The following is a 19,604-nucleotide window of genomic DNA, read 5'->3' on the forward strand; positions in this document are numbered from 1 at the left end:
ACAGGATCACCCCTTCGATCTGAGCATCAGTAGAGGTAAAAGGTCTCTGTAGTGACTGGCCGCACTGCTTCTCTGATCCTTCAACTTTCACTGCCTAATATCTGACTCCGGGTTTTATTTATTAAGGCTCCTTAGAATTTTTGCTACACTTCTTACACAAAGACAGTCAGAATCTAGGAAATATGTGTGAGAAACCATACATGTATATTTTTACAATAAATAAACTCCAAACCAATTTTTCCAAAAATGTCCTATTTTCTATTTCTGTATTTACTATAGGAACCCACATGGACCTAGGGCATTGTCTTTTATGTGGTCATGTGGATAGAACCCATGGGTCCTTCCTCAGTTCCCTCAGTGGTGACATCTGCATTGGTGACAATATGGTCCTTTTATAAAATATATGTGGGGAGGTGCATGTGTGAGTGCCTAGGAAGCTGGAGTACAGCCTCAGGTGCCGCCCACATTTTATTTGTTTATTTACTTTTGAAATAGGATTACTAGTTGGCCAGGAAGACCCAGGTATCCGCCTGACCCTGTTCTCCAGCACTGGGATTACAGGCAGGCATATCCTATGTCTGACTTTTTTTTTTTTTTATGTGGATTCTAGGGGGTCAACTGATATCCTTGTGTTGGCAAGGCTTCACCGACAGTTTTTTAAAATCTTTTTCCGGCCTATTTTATAATAAGTTTTTATTAGTGGACTACCTTTCCATATTTTCTGTCACTGACTTACTGTCAAGATAAGAGCGCCAGTCTTGCACCTTTAAGGAGATCTTGTTCTGGTCATTGTGCTCACAGGGTCGCAGCTGGGTAGGCTTCCTGAATGCTTGTCTCCCTTGGCATCTTAAAACCCCAGTGCTGGGTCAGGGCAGCCAGAGGATGAACCAAAACCATACAGGCTGCTGCCTTTGGTTGCCTCGCAGAGGTTAGAGAGAAGTCCTTGTTGCGGAAGCCGCACACTCTGAATACAGGACTTGGAAGAACTAAGCGAGAGCTGATCTGAAGTCATAGAATTTTTTTTTTAACCACGAAAGCGCTTTTAAACCAAATAACAGAGATAGTTAGTGCTTGTAGCTTCAGTGAGTGTATTTCTATATTTAATTATGACAATTTTTGTATGTAATTCATTATTATATAAATATTGTCTTTGCTTTTTGTGTTTAATATATTGTTTTCCATATTAATATTTTTTCATTTTTACCTTTGCACAATTGGCCGTTTAGATTGTTTCCATTTTTACCATTATAAAGGCATTAGGACTAGTATTTTTAGCTTTTTATTATTTATTTTGCTGTTCAGGTATGAAACTAGGCCCTCCTTCATTCCAGGCAAGCATCTCACCGCTGGCTGACATCCTCAGCCCTGTGATTAATCTTTTTGTGCCTACATTTTAATGTGCTTGTGAGTTTTTCTTTAGGAGCCACTGTAGTCATAGCTCTAAGGAGTCCTGTAATGTGCCAGCCCAGGTACCCGCGTATGCACAGTCACGGGTGTGTGTTGTGCAGAGGCAGGCGGATCTGTTGAGTTCAAGGCCAGCTGGTCTACAGAGTGAGTTCCAGGACAGCAAGGACTATACAGAGAAACCCTGTCTCAAGAAAAAAAAAAAAAAGTATGTATATTGTATGTCAACTGCTCACTGCTTAGTTAGGAGAAATTGGAAACCAGAATATTGAGAAAGTCGCTCGCCAAGGTTTAAGAAATTGTACCAGCTCCTGCTTTCCCAGTGTGAGAATGTTAGGGTTTGTTTTTGCTCTACAACAGCTTCCCTTGTGTCTTCATCTGAGAGGTCAGTGATTCCCCAGCGCCTGGCACATGGGGGCTGCTTAGTGGCAGTGACTCAGGAGTGACAGGTCTGTGGTCCCCTGGCTCTTTCAGGCGGAGCCCTTTCGTCAGTCAGAAATTCGTGTTTAGTTCAACCAGACAAGAAAACAGAAGGCAACGCGTGGCTCTCCAGCCCCTCTAGAAACCCTCTGTCGACTGCAGCAGTTAGGAAGACTACGTGGGACTGCCCCTTGAAGAACCACAAGGAACCAGAACAGAAACTTTACAAGAAGCCTAACCTTGTGGTAAAGCCTTTACAGCTGGTGAGTGGGGTTCAAGGACTTAATATAGTAGTCAGAATAACTGAGTGAATGTTTAAATCAGAACGCTCTTTAGGGGAAAATAGCCCTAAGAATCGTGTTCCTTGGAAGAGGCCAGTTCTTCAGTCCAGCACCACCTTATGAAGTGTTTCCTCTGGTTTTCAGTCTTTCATTTCCCACACAGCTGATTTTAAGATTTTCAGATGGTTGGTATCAAGTTCTCTTTTGATGGCTTTGTTGGTTTCTCTACTGCTGAGCCTCAGGCTGGAGGCTTGTAGTCCTCAGGGCTTTATAGAGTGTGGGAGCCTGCCTCAGCTGTGGCCACAAATGCCTTTATGCCCATTCTCACTTCCTTGATTCATTTAATTTTCTCCTCTGTTACATCCTCACACACTTCTGTTTGTATTTTATCTCCTGTTTCAGATCTGATGTTATGAAGGAATGAATTCTTTGTTCCTCACTGTAGATGGCTCTTCAGGGGAACGAGCAGTTCTAGAGCCTGCTGCGTTGTCTTCAGGACGATAGGAAGGCCTAGAGGAGATAGCATGTTTTAGGATGAACGTGATTGCAGAGCTTCTGATAGGAGAGCTAGTCTGAGTCTGACCCATCCCTTAAAGATAGCCTGCCTAAGCCTACCAGTAATCAAAGGTTGAGAACTCACCTTACCCCAGCCTGAATATTTGAGATGTCACGTTGCCCATTTTGTTGAGGACATTTGCTTAACACTCTGACCTTGTTGTGCTGTAGTGTGTGGCTGTTAGCTCCATCTAAAGCATCCTGGATCATAGTCCTGGCTCGACCCAAGAATCTGGAATTTTATAACTTCAAGATGATTGTGATAAAAAGTGACTCCTGAAATAGTTTGAGAGACACTGTCATGAGATTGGAAATGTCCCTTACTAAATAGTTTGAGAGACACTATCATAAGATTTGAAATGCCCCTTACAGGCTTTCTATAACTTTTTTCTCTCCCTGCCTCCCATTTAGCAAGTAGAAACAAACAAATCCCAATTCAGCTTGTCAATCGCAAACCATGACATCCCACCAGATGCCGTGCGTGCAAAGAAACTCTGCAGACTTCCGCCACTGGACACCAGCACCCTGGTGGGGGTCTTTGTGGAGTACATAATCTCTCCAAGTCAGTTCTACATCCGCATCTACAGCAGGGACTCGTCGGAGCTCCTTGAGGACATGATGATCGAAATGCGGTAGGGAGCCTCCTTTCCATCTCGTTAACAGTAATGGTCAGGCATTTTGCTCTCAGGACTCCTAAAGTAACAAAAACCTTCCGCTTTCTGATGCTTTTATCATACAGATACTTAAACTGAGAAAATTAAAACATTAGTTTAAGAAAAATCCATGTGTGGTACTAAAATATCATTTTTATGAAAAATAACTTTTCCAATCTAAGCATGTACAATAGCCCTTCATATCTATATACAGTGTATATTCCAAATCCCTCTGTGAATGCTAAAACTGATTATACCAAACTCTCTTCATACTGTATGTGTACACTGTTTTTTCATATGCACACTTATCTTTGCTAAAATTAACTTATAAATTAGATACAGTAAGAGTCACAAAACTAACAGTAAAATACAACAGTTAGGACCATCTCTTGTGGTAGCAGCTGGACTGAACTGGCATGTGGCTCAAGGGCACTCCTGAAGGGGTGGCTCGGACCCTGGGCTGCAGAGGGAAGATGGTGAAGATTGCACTGTGCTGCTCAACTCAGTACAGCACACAGCTTTGAGTTTATGAATTACTGATTTCTTGAATTTTCCATTTAATAGTTTTGGACTGTGGTTGATCTTAGGTAACCAAAACCATGGCATGTGGAAAGTATGAAGGATGGAGGAACTTGAAGTCCTCCGCCCTTATAATACATAACTAATAAATGTCTTAACAGCCCCTTTGGAAAGTTGTGTTTTGATAATGCCTAAATTTTACAAATATTTCATAAAATTAGTTGCAATTTAGAATTTGAAGTTTTCCTGTCTTTCAGATGTTTCTTATTTTAGAATTGGTCTGCTTTAGCTCTCCGAAAGATCCAGGACAAACTGTTTAATTGCGGGTCCCAGTACCAAACTAAAATACAGGGCCCTTTAGAAATCATTAAGAATTTCAAGATAGTAATTGTGGAGCCTTTAAACAAACATGAAAGTAGGACTCCTCTAAACATGGAAGTAACCCTGGATGAATTGTACCTATGTATAATTTTAAAACATTATGTTTTGGCTCTTTACTGATTTATGCAGCTCATCCAAGTGTAGATGTGTCATTCCACAATATGGGAAAGAGAGAAAATCACACTTATCATATAAAATAGTACTAAGCTGAGATCTACCTATTGGCAAGGGAGTTGTGGGAGTTGAAATGAATTTGTGAAACAGATTTTACTACTTTATTTTCTTTACTACTAGTGCCGATGCGATCAGAGCAGCATTGGCTGTCAGTCTGTTGCCTGTGGTGGGGCATGCAGCACTTAGACATCCTGACTCTTGCTGGAAGGCTTTCCCACTGACAGTATACAGTCTTAGTTGTTTTCCTTGGAGAGAAGTTTGGGAAGATGCATTTCAAATACTCACCTCTGAATTGTAGTGTTGGTGATATGGGTGTGGGGTCACTAAGAGAGTCACCAGTCTGACCATGAACACTTGTAACAAAAGAGGCTTTATTCGGATGCTGGTGCCAGATACTCAATCAAGCCTGCAGGACAACACGACAGCCTCTTGTTAAACAAGGTACACAGTTTGTATTTACAGAAGCATTCCATGTTTTTCTTTTCTTTTTTAACCTTATTATATGTTTATATGATACCTAAGTTACCTGACGTAAGTCCAATAAAATCCCCTAGAAATTTTATCCTGGCTCGAATGATAGTTTGGTAAAGCACTTGCTTTGTGAACACAGAGACCGGGATTTTATCTTCAACACATGTGAAAATGCCAAGCATGGTGGCAAAGACCTGTAATCCTAGCATGGGGAAAGCAGAGACAAGAGAATCCCTGGGCCTCTCTGTTTAGCTAGTCTACCAGTGTTGGTGAGTTCTAGGCCAATAAGAGACCTGGTCTCAGAGGAGGTGGCCCCATTCCTGACAATTACCCCTAAGGTTGCCTTTCGGGCCTCCACATTGCATCTGTCCAGGAACACTCTGTAGACCAGGCTGGCCTCGAATTCACAGATCTGCCTGCCTCTGCCTCCCAAGTGCTGGGATTAACGAATACAATACTAATGCCCAGGTAATGTTTGTTTGTTTTTTGATATGGGTTCTGGAGCAGTTTACCAGCCTAGCCTGGCTGCTGCTGTTACATTGTAACTGTTGAGTGTCTGGTTATGGAGGCCCTTGTACTGCCTGGAAAGCCGCAGTTCTGTCTGGGAAAGCTTCATAGTTGATATTTCAACAAGGCCTCAAAAGCAAGGTTTTGCCAGTTGAGATTGTCAGCTTTCGACAACCTCTGCAGATGTGTCTGTGAGACCTGGGGTTTTAGGACCTTAAAGAATGGGTAAACAACAGTCTAATGCTGTAAACAACCTTACTTCAGTTTCAGTGTGCTTTATACACTAAGTAACAAAGCAATGGTCTAAGGAAGGGTGTTTGTGTTCAGAAAACATGTAAATAAATGCCAGTAAGCACATGCTATCAACATAGCAGCCTATTCCTAGAACGTTCTCAGGACAGAGCAGTTTAAACAGTGCCTGGCACGTACCATAGATGATGTCTGGGAAAGCACACACGTGAGGCAGAGGCCGTATCCAGTCAGGTACACCAAGGACGGCACTCAGCATGTTCTTCCCAGATTGGGTTCTGTGGCTGTGATCTGATACCCAGCAAGAATAAGCATGTCTTGTAAATGGAGTGTAAATGTTTAACACAGGAGGCATGAAATCATAAGAACATTCCAGGAAACAAATACACCTGAGGCGAAGGCCCTCTGCCTTTTCCTGGAGTGTCTTTCAGTTCCCCCAAGGCCTTGTTCACTGTACGTCATTCTCCTGACTGTCCAGCAGAGATGGGCACGGATGCGTCCTGGCACTAAGTCAACATTAATGAAGGATTAAGTGATATGCTTTGGGAAGAAATAAGGGAGGTGGAGCTAGCACTAGTGATGCTGGGACAGCACTACTGTCTCCATCTCCAGTAAGGAAATTGAAATGATCTTGTAAGCAAGGGAGTCAAGATTTCAACCTAGGTTTCTGTTTAAACACTCCAAAGGACCGGAAATTTTAAGGTGAAAAAAGGCCTATTAAAGATACTGACAAGGAGAGAATAGGAGAGAATTGTGGAGAGGAGTACCCAAAGGCATGAAAGAAGATAAGCTACAGAGAGAGACTCTTACATTTGGGGAAAAGTCATTGATTTTTGTTCTTCAAGACAGGGTTTCTCCATGTAGCCCTGGATGTCCTAGAACTTGTTCTGTAGACTAGGCTGGCTTCGAATTTAGGGATTCTGTCTCTACCTTCCAACGCTGGAATTAAAGGTGTACACCACCACCACCTGTTCCATCAATGCTTTTTAAAAAGGATATTTCTAATTGAAATAGAATTACATCTCTTTCCCTCCCTTTTTTCCCTCCAGTCTCTCCCTAGAACCCCTCCCACCCACCTACTCTCTCCACCTTCAAGTTGATAGCCTCCTCTTCTTGGATTAGTGTTGTAACATGCATGTGTACGTGTGTATACATGTGTAACACAAATACATGCAAACACAACTTGTCTATATGTATGTTGTTATAGGGCTGACCACTCTGTATTCGATAACCAACACTGGCTCATTTCCTAGGAGAGACCAATTCTCCCTGCAGTCATTGGTTGCCTGTATCTTTGTTTAGTGCTGAGACCCCCACGGACTTTCCCCCCTTCCACGTGAATATGTCCATTGATTCTGTCATTGCTCTGGTCTTCTTTGTGCGGCCATTTCTAGGTGAGACTGTTTCACAGCGCAGTTCCCGGTTTTCTGGTTCTTAACAGACTTTCTGTCACCCCTTCTGAGGTCTTCCCGAAAGGAACCATAAATGCAGGAAAGTATCCATTTCAGGAAGTTGGGTTACATTCTATTTAGGGAATGTAAGGTAACAAGATAAGTGTGTAATTTTCATACTTAATTGAGTTTGTTGAAAGAAAGGATTTTGATAAAGGAATTGATATTAATAGGCATTAACGAATCAGAGAAAATAAATTTTTTGCTTTGGTTTTTGCTAAGACTTTCTTGTTCTTCATACACCAGTAAAAAAATTTTCTTTCACTCCATAGTTTTTCTGTATTATGAATTCCCCAGGCGCTGTTACTCTAATCAGCTGGTTTCCGATCGGTACATCATGCCAGAATATTTTATCCAACCGGGACATCTCTGTTGTGTAAGGATTTCTGAGGACAAGTGGTGGTACCGGGTTATTATCCACCGAATCATCGGAAAAAAGGATGTTGAAGTGTTCTACCCAGACTTTGGAAATATTGGAACTGTTCAGAAGTCCGCTCTGCGGTTCCTCAAGTGAGTTGAATTCAGAAAGAATGCTGGAAAAATGAAATTATAAATCATGGAACTTTGAAGCTGGGATTTTTTCTTTCTCTTGCCATCTTCCGTCCATTCTTTACATCTTATTGCAGAACATACTTGGCAAATGATCATTTAATATATTTTTAAAAGATTTATCTTTATTATTTTTAAGTGTGTGTATATGTATGATCATGTACCCCAGGGGCCAAAGCTGTAGGATTCTGTGGTGCTGGAGTAACAGGTAGTTGAGAGCTGCCTGGCGTGGGAGCTGGCATCCTCCGCAGAAGGAGCACACATTGTTAATCACTGAGCCGCTGATTACTTATTGTATGGATGAACTATACTCTCTCTTCTTTCACTTGATTATGAATTTTAATAAACTGTGAGAATAAATTTTGGTCTCGTAGTAAGACAGTAATTTAGGGTCATGCTAAGAGGCATGCTTACATGCCAAGGGATTGGGCAGTCCTACTGGGTGCTTTCATTTACATGGTTCTCTTAAAAAGTACTGTTTTGTGATTTGTTTCAAAAATAACTTCTAAAGTATGAGGCATTAATTTAAAGTGTTGTGAGTTAATTGGAATGATATGAATAACAAGACAAGTGTATCAGAGACTCAAAAGCTTTGTACATACATGATTACATGATACATATATGATAGTCGTACGTTTAACTTTCTGCAGATGCTGCTACACGAAGCTGCCTGCTCAGGCAATCCCTTGCTCTTTGGCTTGGGTGAGACCTGCAGAGGTACGTTCACTTGTTTCTCATTGATCAGCAAGGATCTAAGTTCTTACTTTGTACCAGTAACAATTCTGAGTTCTCAGGACACAAAAATAGCATGTGAAGTGATTGTGTGTTGTATGAGCGATAGACGTGTGGGCAGCAGCTTTGCCATGTTGGACCTGTCATTTGCTGTGGTGGAAGAGAGCAAACGGAAGTGAGCCCATTTTGTTCCAACTAGTCAAAGGGTGAAAAGAGGAGACGTTGCAGGCGGAGGGAGAGTAGTGCAAGCATTATCCCCAACTCTGGAACTCTTGCCGGGTGCCTGAGTTATTTGTGAACAAAGAGCAGTCGTTAACTACCAGATGCTGTGCACTGTGCACTTGGTGCTCTTTGATCTGACCTGCAGCACAGGTTTATTTACACCAGTGCCCCACAAGTGAGCACTGTGTTGTGCTGTGGTGCCATCACACAACAGTGTTTACTGAGCAGTAGGAATTTTTGATCTGCTACAAAAAGAAGCTTTTTTTCATCAGGGGTGAGAGCTGTGCTTATCTGTGGGTAACTGTTTTAGGGTCTCTTCCTGTGCTGGTCACTGTGGTCCATCAACGTCACAGCTGGGTAGAGTTATTGACTGCCTTCCTCCATTGGCAGCTCACATAGCACCTTGAGGTGTAGATGAAAGTGTCCTCAGCCAGGGAGGAGACTTTCGGGTCAGATCCAGCTGTAACCTTCTGAGTCCTGACCAAGATGTGTGGTGCCTTCAGCTTCAGAAACAGTCAAGGGCAACAGCAAAGTCTATATTTCTTGGAATCTCTTGGACTCCCTGACCAGCAACTCAAAAGAGGTTTCTCATGCCTCATACTGGCGTTTTTATTAGGTAGTCTATGGCTCTTACAGAAGACAGTATCATCCCAAGTGGCATAAGTTCATTTAAACTATCTAGAGGTGTGTGTGTGTGTGTGTGTATTATATATAGTTTCAGGTAAGTATAGAATGATTCCCTGTTATTATTTCAAACATCCTCAGTGTTACTTACCCCTCTCCCCCCTCTTTTGTTCTGTCCCCCCTCCCCAATTTGGAATGTGTTCATTTAAAATGTTGATTTTATTGGTGTGAACAGTTCGTAATAGCTCTTGGTGTTCTGTTTGCTTTTCCTCTGTGTAAGGAGTTGCGGTCCCAGTTTTTTCCTGAGGGCGGGGCTATGCCACCATTCTTGGTCCCTCTTGTCTTCTCTAGGTCAACATTTGTAGTGGTGTGAATGTTAAATTATGAATGTTATTTATTGTATATTTTCTCATTCTGTTATCTTCTAAATGATAAGGTAGTGTCCACTGTGCTTAGTTTGTTTCAAAGAACCAACTTTTGCCTTTTTGATTCTCTGTTAAGAACATGTTTCTATTTTGTTTATTTTTGTCTTATCTTCATTGTTTTCTCAACTTTGAGTTATTCTTTTGGTATAGGACCTTAAGTTATCAATATCTAGCCTTTCTTTAGATAATTGCCAGGCGGTGGTGGTGCACGCCTTTAATCCCAGCACTTGGGAGGCAGAGGCAGGCGGATCTCTGTGAGTTCGAGACCAGCCTGGTCTACAAGAGCTAGTTCCAGGACAGGCTCCAAAACCACATAGAAACCCTGCCTCTAAAAACCAAAAAAAAAAAAAAAATTGTAAGTTTTGAGGCATTGGTTTTATTGCTCATTAAAGTATTTTATAACTTATATTTTGCTTCTATGTTTGAGTCATGGATTATTTAGAGATTTGTTTATAAATACTGTTTATCTGATTACTCGTTACTAATTTCCAGTCTAAACAGCTGATCAGATATGATCATGTGGCAATGCCAACCCTTTGAAAAATGAGTAGGTTTCTTTATGAGCCAGAGCAGGGTCAGATGCGCCCTTGCATGTGTAGACAGTAGCTGTGGAATAGTCCATAGTTGCGTGTGTAGACTGTAGCTGTGGAATAGTCCATAGTTGTGTGTGTAGACTGTAGCTGTGGAATAGTCCATAGTTGTGTGTGTAGACTGTAGCTGTGGAATAGTCCATAGTTGTGCTTTAGTCGCCTTGGTTGTATGATGCTCTCTTTCGTTTCAGTTTTCTTGTGCTTTTGGAAACTGTCATGGAAAGGAAGCCTGGCTTTAGCACTGATGCGCTTGCTTTGTTCTGTCATTTAGTCACTGCTAAGTCCACATTAGTGTGTTATATTCCTGGGAATCGAATATTATTATGAAATTAACCTCTTCTATGAACGCACTTTCACGACAAGTCCTTTTTGTGCAATATTCCTGTAGCTCTGTGACTTTCCATTACTTAGTATTTTTTTCTGATGTAGCCATTATTTTTCTTCTGAGCATTCTATTTTAGGTATGTTTTTCATGAATTACATATAGTTATGTTTTTTAAATCCAGGATAATGTGTTCACCTTTTTAGCTGGACCTTTAATTAATTTAATAATATAATAAGTATCAAATTTATTTATTTGTTTTGTTTTTTTCGAGACAGGGTTTCTCTGTAGCTTTGGAGCCTGTCCTGGAACTAGCTCTTGTAGACCAGGCTGGCCTCGAACTCACAGAGATCCGCCTGCCTCTGCCTCCTGAGTGCTGGGATAAAAGGTGTGCGCCACCACCGCCTGGCTAATTATATTTATTATGACAATATCTAAGTTCAAACTTCATTATTGTGTTTACTTTATAGCTTGCCTGTTCTTTCTTTTTTAATTTAGCATTACCGATTTTGAAGATTAAAAAGTATTTTTACTTTATTACTTTAAAAAAATCACTATAACATTTAAAAATGTTTATAATCAATCCTATAAATGAACTTAAAGACAAAAATCACATGATCGTCTCAATAGATAGAGACAAGGCCTTTGACACAATCCAACATGAGTACATGAAGAAAGTCCTGGAGTGGGAGTGGGGAACATGTCTCACATATGACCATCCCTCAGGTGTTTTTACAGTATGGATACCTCATTGTGGTGGAACTGAACACCATGGGAATTAATGATAATTCAAGTGGCTTTCTTTTTTCTTGTTTAGTTAATAGTCATATGTTGGGCGTAGTTACGTGAAACTTGACCTTTATACTAGACATGATAGTTTTACTTCCCATGTTGGATGGATCTTATAAGAAAAATGAAGTATCTGTGATAAAAGATAATGACTCTAAAGGGTATTATTAGAGGAAATTCAAAGTGGGAATAAATTGCCATAAATAAGAATTTAAAATTAACTTTCTAATGTACTATATGCTAATTAGAATAAACTTTTAAGACAGGCATAAGGTGTGCTTCCTCTTGGAGTTCACTTTCCTGGCTGATGGAACAACCTTAGAATTCTATTACCATTGATAGTGTTAACTTTGTCATAGACACTATGAATTATAATCTTTCTTTTTAAATTCCATGCTTATGGATGTTTTGCTTGAATGTATATATGCACAATAAATACATACAGTTCACACAGAGACCAGAAGGAGGCGACAGAATCCCCAGAACGGGAGTTCCAGATGGTTTTAACCTCCACGTGGGTACTGGGAAATGAACCAGGGTCCTCTGCAGGAGTAGCAAATGCTGTCAACCACTGAGCCATCTCTCTAGCCCCTGGATTAGTATCTTAGTATAGATGAAGTAGTTTGTTCTTGTGATATTACGTTTTGATAATAGTGTGAGCCTGTATTACTATGCTAAAGTTATTGCTTAGAAAATTAATTTTCACTGCGATAAACTACTAGAACTTTTTAAAGCCAGAAATCAATTCATCTTTGTCCTCATTGGGCTAGCTTAGTTTGCCGCATAGTTCATGACTGACAGCTTCATCTGTGTGTGCCTATTTATGTCCGTGTGCCCTGGCAAGGCATTGAGCATTAATGTATTTATTGTATTACTCAAAATACATACAAACTCTTGAATTATTATATTTTTGAAATAAAAAAAATAAACAAGTAAATAAAAATGAGCATCTTTGGGATGGAGCCCCAATTCTGTGCCTGTGCCCCTTATCTTGTAGATCCTTGCTTCCTCTCCTTGATAAAGTCACACCATTTACATGCCCTCTTCCTTTCTCCCCTCCTCTCCTTTTCCTCTCCTCCTCTCTTCCTGTCTCCCTCTCCTTTCTTTCACTCCATGTGGGAACCATAGCAAGGAGGCTGTCTACTAGCTAGGAAATACCTTTTCAAAACTAAGTTTAGAATCTTAGCCTGTAGATTAATGACAAACTAATTTTCACATTTTTTTCCTGGTATTTTGTTAGCTCTCTCCAAACTGACTAAAATGTACATAGTGAAGAATTACATTTGGGAGCTGTTTAAGATACTCGTTTCTCTGACATTACCTCAAATGACCTTTATATTTAATGGAACACAGCATAAAGAATATGACACTCCACCATTGTAGTATCTGTAAATATTTTTAACATGCCCTCGTATATCAAGCTTTTATTAACAATTTTATGAATATAGTAACTTTATAAAATCTAACATTCATAGTATATGTTAAAGTATTTTGTGTAAGTGCCTTATATACTGCTTTAAAAATACAAAAACTTTCAAGTAATTTATTTAATGTGTGTAACATGATAAATCGTATTGTTCCAACATGTTCTCTTACACAAAAATGCATTTTTGTGCTATATAGTTTAATGGAAATTAGCAGTGATAAAAGGGATACTCAGAATCCAGACTCTGTAAATTGTCTGATGTATGATATGCAGTTACAATAAATAGTTTTCTTGAAGGAATGCAAGAAAAATTAAACACTGAAATTAACTCAAAGATGTTTGTCAGAGTTTTTGTTTTCAGAAAAATTGTTTTTATTTAAAAAATAATTTAAAAATTGGTTAAAAGATTCTAACAGTGTCTGTTTGAATCTGTTACGTGTTTAACTCACCTAGTCCCAATCTGCCTGAGAACGACTCTCTTCCACTTGAGCTGCACTGCTTGGATTTTCTCTGCTGAGGGTCATGTAGTGGCAGATTTAGTAATGTCAACAGAACCCATCATTATTTTGTCCTGCTTTAGGTGCAGATTCTGGAGATGGAATGCGGGCCTCATGCTTGCTAAGCACAGGCTGTACCGCCTGTCTCCTCCCCACCTCCACCCCGCTCTGCTCCAGGTTGGCGTCACTGAAGAGGCGTCGCTAGCTTCTGTCTTCTTAGCTTTGGAGAAGTCCCTTGTCGATCTGGTGGCTTTTCCTGTGGAAATCCTTAACCATTGTTTTGTCCTCTTTGTCTTTAGCTGTTTTAAAGATTTTCCATTTGCCCTTACTCCAGCTTCAGGGTAGGTTTGTATAGAGAGCGATACATTTACTCTTGTGTGTGAGTTTGTTATTTATGCTGCTTTGACTTACGCTTTACAAGTCTATGGCTTAGTAGTTTTCATTAGACCTTGTGAATTTGAAGTTGTTCTTTGATTATTGCCTGTGACCCATATTCATAATTTTATTCTCTGTCTCTCTCTCTTTCTGGAACAAAAATTAAAAGTGTTAAAGGTAAGTCTTCCAGACCTTTTAGCTGTCTTCTCTGTTTTTATGTCCATGTCTTTCTGCAGTAGACGTTTGTTTCTAAGTTATCTTCTGCTGCACTATTTCCTCTTTCTTAACCCCGTCTCATCTACTCCTGAGTTAGCCCACGACACACAGGCCGTCCTCTGACATCAGTGTATGGCAGGCATATACACAGACACACCAACACACACTCAAATGAAAATGTAAAAATGCTCTCTAAAATAAAGCCTAAACAAATAATAAACTATATATGCAAACAAGTAGAAACCACACAAAAGAAGCTCCCAAAACCTTAAAACATTTTTATTCCTAAAATAAAACTAACCTTATGCTTAAAGCAGTATTAACAACAAAATTAGTTTGATGCTTTTTGTAGAAATCAGCAAACCACAAAGACTGGTACAGGTAAGCCAGCAAGTTGTCTCCATGGGTAGAGGCATGTGCATGGACCTGACCACCCCAGGTGACTGGGGAACTGTCTTGCCCTCACCCCTGCTTCTACACACAAACATCTACATACAAACACACAGACACACATATAGACACACACTTTTTGAAAACTCGATACGATTGAACTGATTTCAGAAAGTAAAAATTAACAAAACCTAAAACCTTCGTGGGTTAACTCAGTAGCAGGGAATCAACCTCCGGGTCGTCAGGCTTGTGGGCAGTGGTTTCACCTGTGGCTCCATCGCAGACATTGTCACTGTGTTTGTACTTTGCCTGTGTACCGCTGTTGTCTTGGAAATTGTGTGTGAGGAGGGTTGGGTGGTGCCTATCTCCAGAGAGGTTTATATTTGCATCCTCCAAGTGCCCAGAATGCCTGCTACTCTGTGCTGTGCTGACGGAAATTAACAACTTGAAGACTGCTAGACTACGCTGGGGGTGTGAAAATGGAGTCACAAAACCACGGGAAGCTTAGTATCTGCTTTGTTTCCCGTGCCAGGGAGTGTATCCCACAGACATTAGCTTAAGGAGGGAAGTTCTCTAGACCCTGGCTTTGATCCCTGTCTCCTTGACCGTCAAAACTGTAGTTCAGGTTTGCTCAGATGAGCAGGTGCTCTGATGGCAGAAGTAGATCTCACTTTCCCTTCCATTTTGGCATGATAATTTGTTGCTATCTTATAAGATCTTTGGTCTTTTGTGATTACTAAAATAATATTTTACCCAGAGTGTAAAATTTTTTTCCTCTGGGAGGGTTAGCCTAATAATCTTTAACTGACTTTTTTTTAAAAAAAAAATGAGAGATGCTCAGTGGATAATTATTTAAATTTTTCCAAACCTTTTCACTATTTTCTTTTTAAATTAGCATGTGGTATATAAAATAAGGTTTTTAATTATGACATTCTAATGGACACATATAATGTATTTTGATCATATTTGCCCATTACTTTGTTTCTATTATGAGATTTTCTTGTATTTATATAATTTATTTATGTTCTTCTCCATGTTATCTTCTGTAGCTCTATAATCCCTTTTACTCCTACACCCACTCCTGAATTCCATACGCTAGAGAAACATGGAATGTTTGGTGAGGTTGTCCTAATTCACTTAGTATGATGACTTCTGCGTCCACCCATTTCCCTGCAAACTAAATAATTCAATCCCTCTTGATTCTGAATAAAACTATTGCGTGCGCACAGCATGTTGCTTTACCCCTTCACCTTCCTTCATCAGCAGGCCCTGCTGTAACGGCCCACGGTGCGCACGAGTGTGCAGTGAACAGACATGGATTCTGGGTGTGCACCTAGGAGCAGTGAGGTTGGGTCATACAGAATTCTTCTTTTTACCTTCTGAGGAGTCTCTGTACTGGTTTCCATGGTGACTGGACTAGCAACACCCCTAGCAGCTGTTACAAGGGCCCCCTTTTTTCTGTGCCTTCTCCAGCATTTACTGTGGTTTTCTGGTGGTAGCTGTGTTGACTGAGGTTAGGTGGAATCTCTGTGTGGTTTTGATTTGCATTTCCTTGATGGTTGGTCTTTTTATTTGTGATAAATAGTTCTGAAAATGAGAGTTCTTCACCAGATGATTTTTTTAGTTATGTTTATTTAACCATTTTTTCCTTTTAATTTCTCTCACCCTAAAATTATACCTATTTTATGTGTTCTAATTTTTTTAGGATTTTTTTTCACTTAAAACTCTAGTTCATTAGCAATTCATTTGTTTGTGATTGCTGTAACTCATGTAAATCTACCACATAAATATATCTCCGCTGTATTTTAGGAACACTGGACATCCAGAGCTGTTTTGCACTTCCAGAAGCTGTGTGGTTTGAAGCCATTAGTAGGGGTGGTAGATGAATATATAGATGGAATCCTTCACATTTTTCTTTGTGATACATCCTCAAATGAAGATATCTACTTTCATCATGTCTTGAGGACAGAAGGCTATGCTATTGTGTGCCGAGAAAATGCCCCATCCAAGGTAGAGCACATATTGTTTAAATGCCACACTTTAGGATATAAAACAGTGTATTATGGGCAGGTTACTGATTTACTCTTCAGTCTTAGAGATGTCCTTTAGATTCCTGACTTCTTACTGCAGGGCACCCTCCTCGTTTTCAGGTGACTGTTCCAGGCTGTCACCATCAAGAAATAACTCATATTTTTCTAATTGTTCTTTAATTCCCCAGTGAAAACTATTTTTATTTAGAATAAACTATTTAATCCCCCCAGTCTGAAGTAGTTAATGTTTTTCCGAGAAGAACAACGTTCTCTTATTTTGAAATTACCTGCAGTTCTGTCACGTAATTTCTTATCTGCTGCTTTTGTAACTAGAGGAGCGGCCTTGGAAGTTGTCACCTATGTTAGAAAATGTGCTTCCGTGCCGTGGCGTGCTGGCCTGTTCCCTGTGTGTAGCTTACTATACAACTAAATGCTTTGTCCTAGGGCTTCCGAGACTTAAACCCGTTAGCACTCTACACTAACTCCAGCGGAGTGGCCGGTGACACGGTCCCAGCAGAGCTGGGGTGTCCTTCTCATGAAGACAGGGAGCAATCCAAGGTGAGTGCACTGCCCAGCCGGCCACATAAAAACTTTTGCAAATGTGATTCTGAGGAACTATAGTTGTGTCCTCATTTTGTAGATGAATGCGATGATGCTTCCCAGACAGAAGACTGGGAATCTTGCACAATGGTAGTGACTGACCTTGTCTCTTTCCCAGTTTAACACTCTGCATTAGTTCTGGTTCCTCTTCAACAGTTCCTCTTACACACCAAATTCTCTTGCTCCCTTTGTGTGGCTGTGGTTCTCCTACACTGATGCCAAAGCTATTCTTATATATTTCTTATATATTCTTACATATAATATATTCTATATATTATATATATGAATAATTGTTTTTTTGAGACAGGGTTTCTCTGTATAACAGCTGTGTCTGTCCTGGAACTCACTCTGTAGACCAGGCTGGCCTTGAACTCAGATATCTGCCCACCTCTGCCTCCTGAGTGCTGGGATTAAAGTCGAGCACCACCACTTTCCAGCTCTTAAAAATATTTTTATTGCATTTATTTATTGTGTGTATGTGTGTAGGCCCATCTGTGCCTCAATGCACATTGGAAGTCAGAAGAAAACTTGTGGAAGTTGGTTCGTTCTTTCTACCATGTGGTTCACAACCCAGGCTTAGTAACAAGTACTTTTACCCCTGCGCATCTTGAAGACACCAGTGCCTGTCTTACTGCTCCTGCATTACTCAGGGTATTCTGAGTCTTCTTATTTCATACTCTATAAAAACCACCAGCACTCCACACCACAGTGAAGACAACATTATAATATCTTTTCCATTAGTATGTTACTCCAGCCCAAATAAGAATGGAACCAGTTCTTGAAGTAGCAGTGTATCACAGACACCATTGTACGGACCCTGCAGGTGGCTTAATCACCAGAACAGTCTCAGTTGGTGCTGTGATCCATTGAGGGTGGAGTGGGCTGAAGCCCGTAGGAAGAATTTAATGCTTGAACAAAGTCACAGACATGTCCCCTGAGTCTGACATTCTGTGACAGTGGATACTGGGCTAAGAATATTTGATATTTTTAAGGGTCTCACACCTTGCTCTCACAAGGTCTTTGTGTGAAATTAAATAAAAAAATATCCTTCTTTAATGGGTATATTTATGTATTTTAGAGATGGCAAAGTCTTTTTTTTAAAGTATTTATTGATTATTGAAAAGGTTCAAAGGCAAGGCCACTTTGATGACTGTGATTTTAGCTTGTCACGAAAAATACATAAGAACTATAATGCCACACTCAGGAGCCTGAACAAGGAGACCACAGTTTTGAGACTGCCTAGGCAACATAACAAGAATTTGTCTGAAACAAGCAACAAAAATGTCACTCTAGCTGGTGGTGGCGCTTTGATCCCAGCACTCGGGAGGCAGAGGCAGGCGGATCTCTGAGTTCGAGACCAGCCTGGTCTACAGAGCTAGTTCCAGGACAGGAACCAAAGCTACAGAGAAACCCTGTCTCGAAAATCCAAGAAAAAAAAAGTGACTCTCCTGCTGCATTTCAAAAGAAGTAGAAAAAAAATAGCTTTCTGGTTAATGTTAGGGTTGTCTGGCCTGGGGCTGGAGAGACAGCTCACTGGTTAAGACTACTGTGGTTCTTGCAGAGGACCTGGGTTTGGTTTCCAGTTCCCACATGAGAGCTCAGAACTGCCTGTGACTTTAGGTCCAGAGAGCTAGTCCCCTGGGTTTGGTTTCCAGCTCCCACAGGAGAGCTCAGAACTGCCTGTGACTTGAGGTCCAGGGAGCCAGTCCCTCTTCTGGCTCCGCAGTGAAAGGTGTGGCACCAATTTGGTGATGCACAGTCAAACATTCATACACATAAAATAAAAATCATTACATTTTTTAAAATGACACACTTACCTAATGAATGTTTTGCCTACATGTAAGTAGTGCATGCAGTGCCCATGGAGATCAAAAAGAGAGCATTGGAGTCCCTGGATCTGGAGCCACCATGTAGATGTTGGGAACCAAACTTGGGTCCTCTGCAAGAATAGCAAGTGCTTCTAACCACTGATCCATCTCTCCAGCTCCTGGAAAATTGTTTTTAATTAATTTGCTTTGTTTGGCCTATAACAACCCTGAATATTTAATTGTTATTACTGCATTGGAAGAATTATAGTTTGTTATTCTTGAATAATGAATTTAATTAATTGCTTAACATTTTTTAGAATATGTATCTGTTGGTATCTTCAAATAATTATAGTTTGGTTCTATAAATGAAACACCATCTTTTGTGCAAAAGAGAAAATGTAAACTCTGCTGATTTAGTTTATGTTTTGATGCAGCAAAGCTTCTGTGGGCTACCTACTTCACACCCACTGCACACCTACAGCACACCCACTGTAACCCACTGCCCACCTACATGCACACTGCACACCACATGCATACCCACTGCCCACCTACATGCACACCCACAGCACACCTACATCACACCTACATACACACCCACTGCACACCTGCATGCACATTGCACACCCACAGCACACCTACATCACACCTACATACACACCCACTGCACACCTGCATGCACACTGCACACCCACTGCACACCTACATCACACCTACATACACACCCACTGCACACCTGCATGCACACTGCACACCCACAGCACACCTACATCACACCTACATACACACCCACTGCACACCTGCATGCACACTGCACACCCACTCCACACCCACAGCACACCTACATACACACCCACTGCACACCTGCATGCACATTGCACACCCACAGCACACCTACATCACACCTACATACACACCCACTGCACACCTGCATGCACACTGCACAC

At 40.7% G+C, this 19,604-nt stretch overlaps 1 protein-coding gene across 2 annotated transcripts in view; it reads left to right on the forward strand.

Annotated features, from left to right (window-relative positions):
• The window catches only part of Tdrd5 (tudor domain containing 5), a 47,858-nt gene that overhangs the window by 13,618 nt on the left and 14,636 nt on the right, over positions 1–19,604 (forward strand). For both annotated transcript variants that reach the window (XM_041662718.1, XM_041662719.1), the window contains exons 8-13: positions 1,879–2,087; positions 3,072–3,292; positions 7,363–7,575; positions 8,265–8,331; positions 16,032–16,232; positions 16,697–16,810. In XM_041662718.1, the coding sequence (XP_041518652.1) occupies positions 1,879–2,087; positions 3,072–3,292; positions 7,363–7,575; positions 8,265–8,331; positions 16,032–16,232; positions 16,697–16,810 (1,025 nt within the window). The remainder of the gene's footprint in view (positions 1–1,878; positions 2,088–3,071; positions 3,293–7,362; positions 7,576–8,264; positions 8,332–16,031; positions 16,233–16,696; positions 16,811–19,604) is intronic.

Source organism: Microtus oregoni, unplaced genomic scaffold, assembly GCF_018167655.1.
Source record: "Microtus oregoni isolate MIOR12 unplaced genomic scaffold, Mior012 000013F_ref0000133, whole genome shotgun sequence".
Classification (NCBI taxonomy): Eukaryota; Metazoa; Chordata; class Mammalia; order Rodentia; family Cricetidae; genus Microtus; species Microtus oregoni.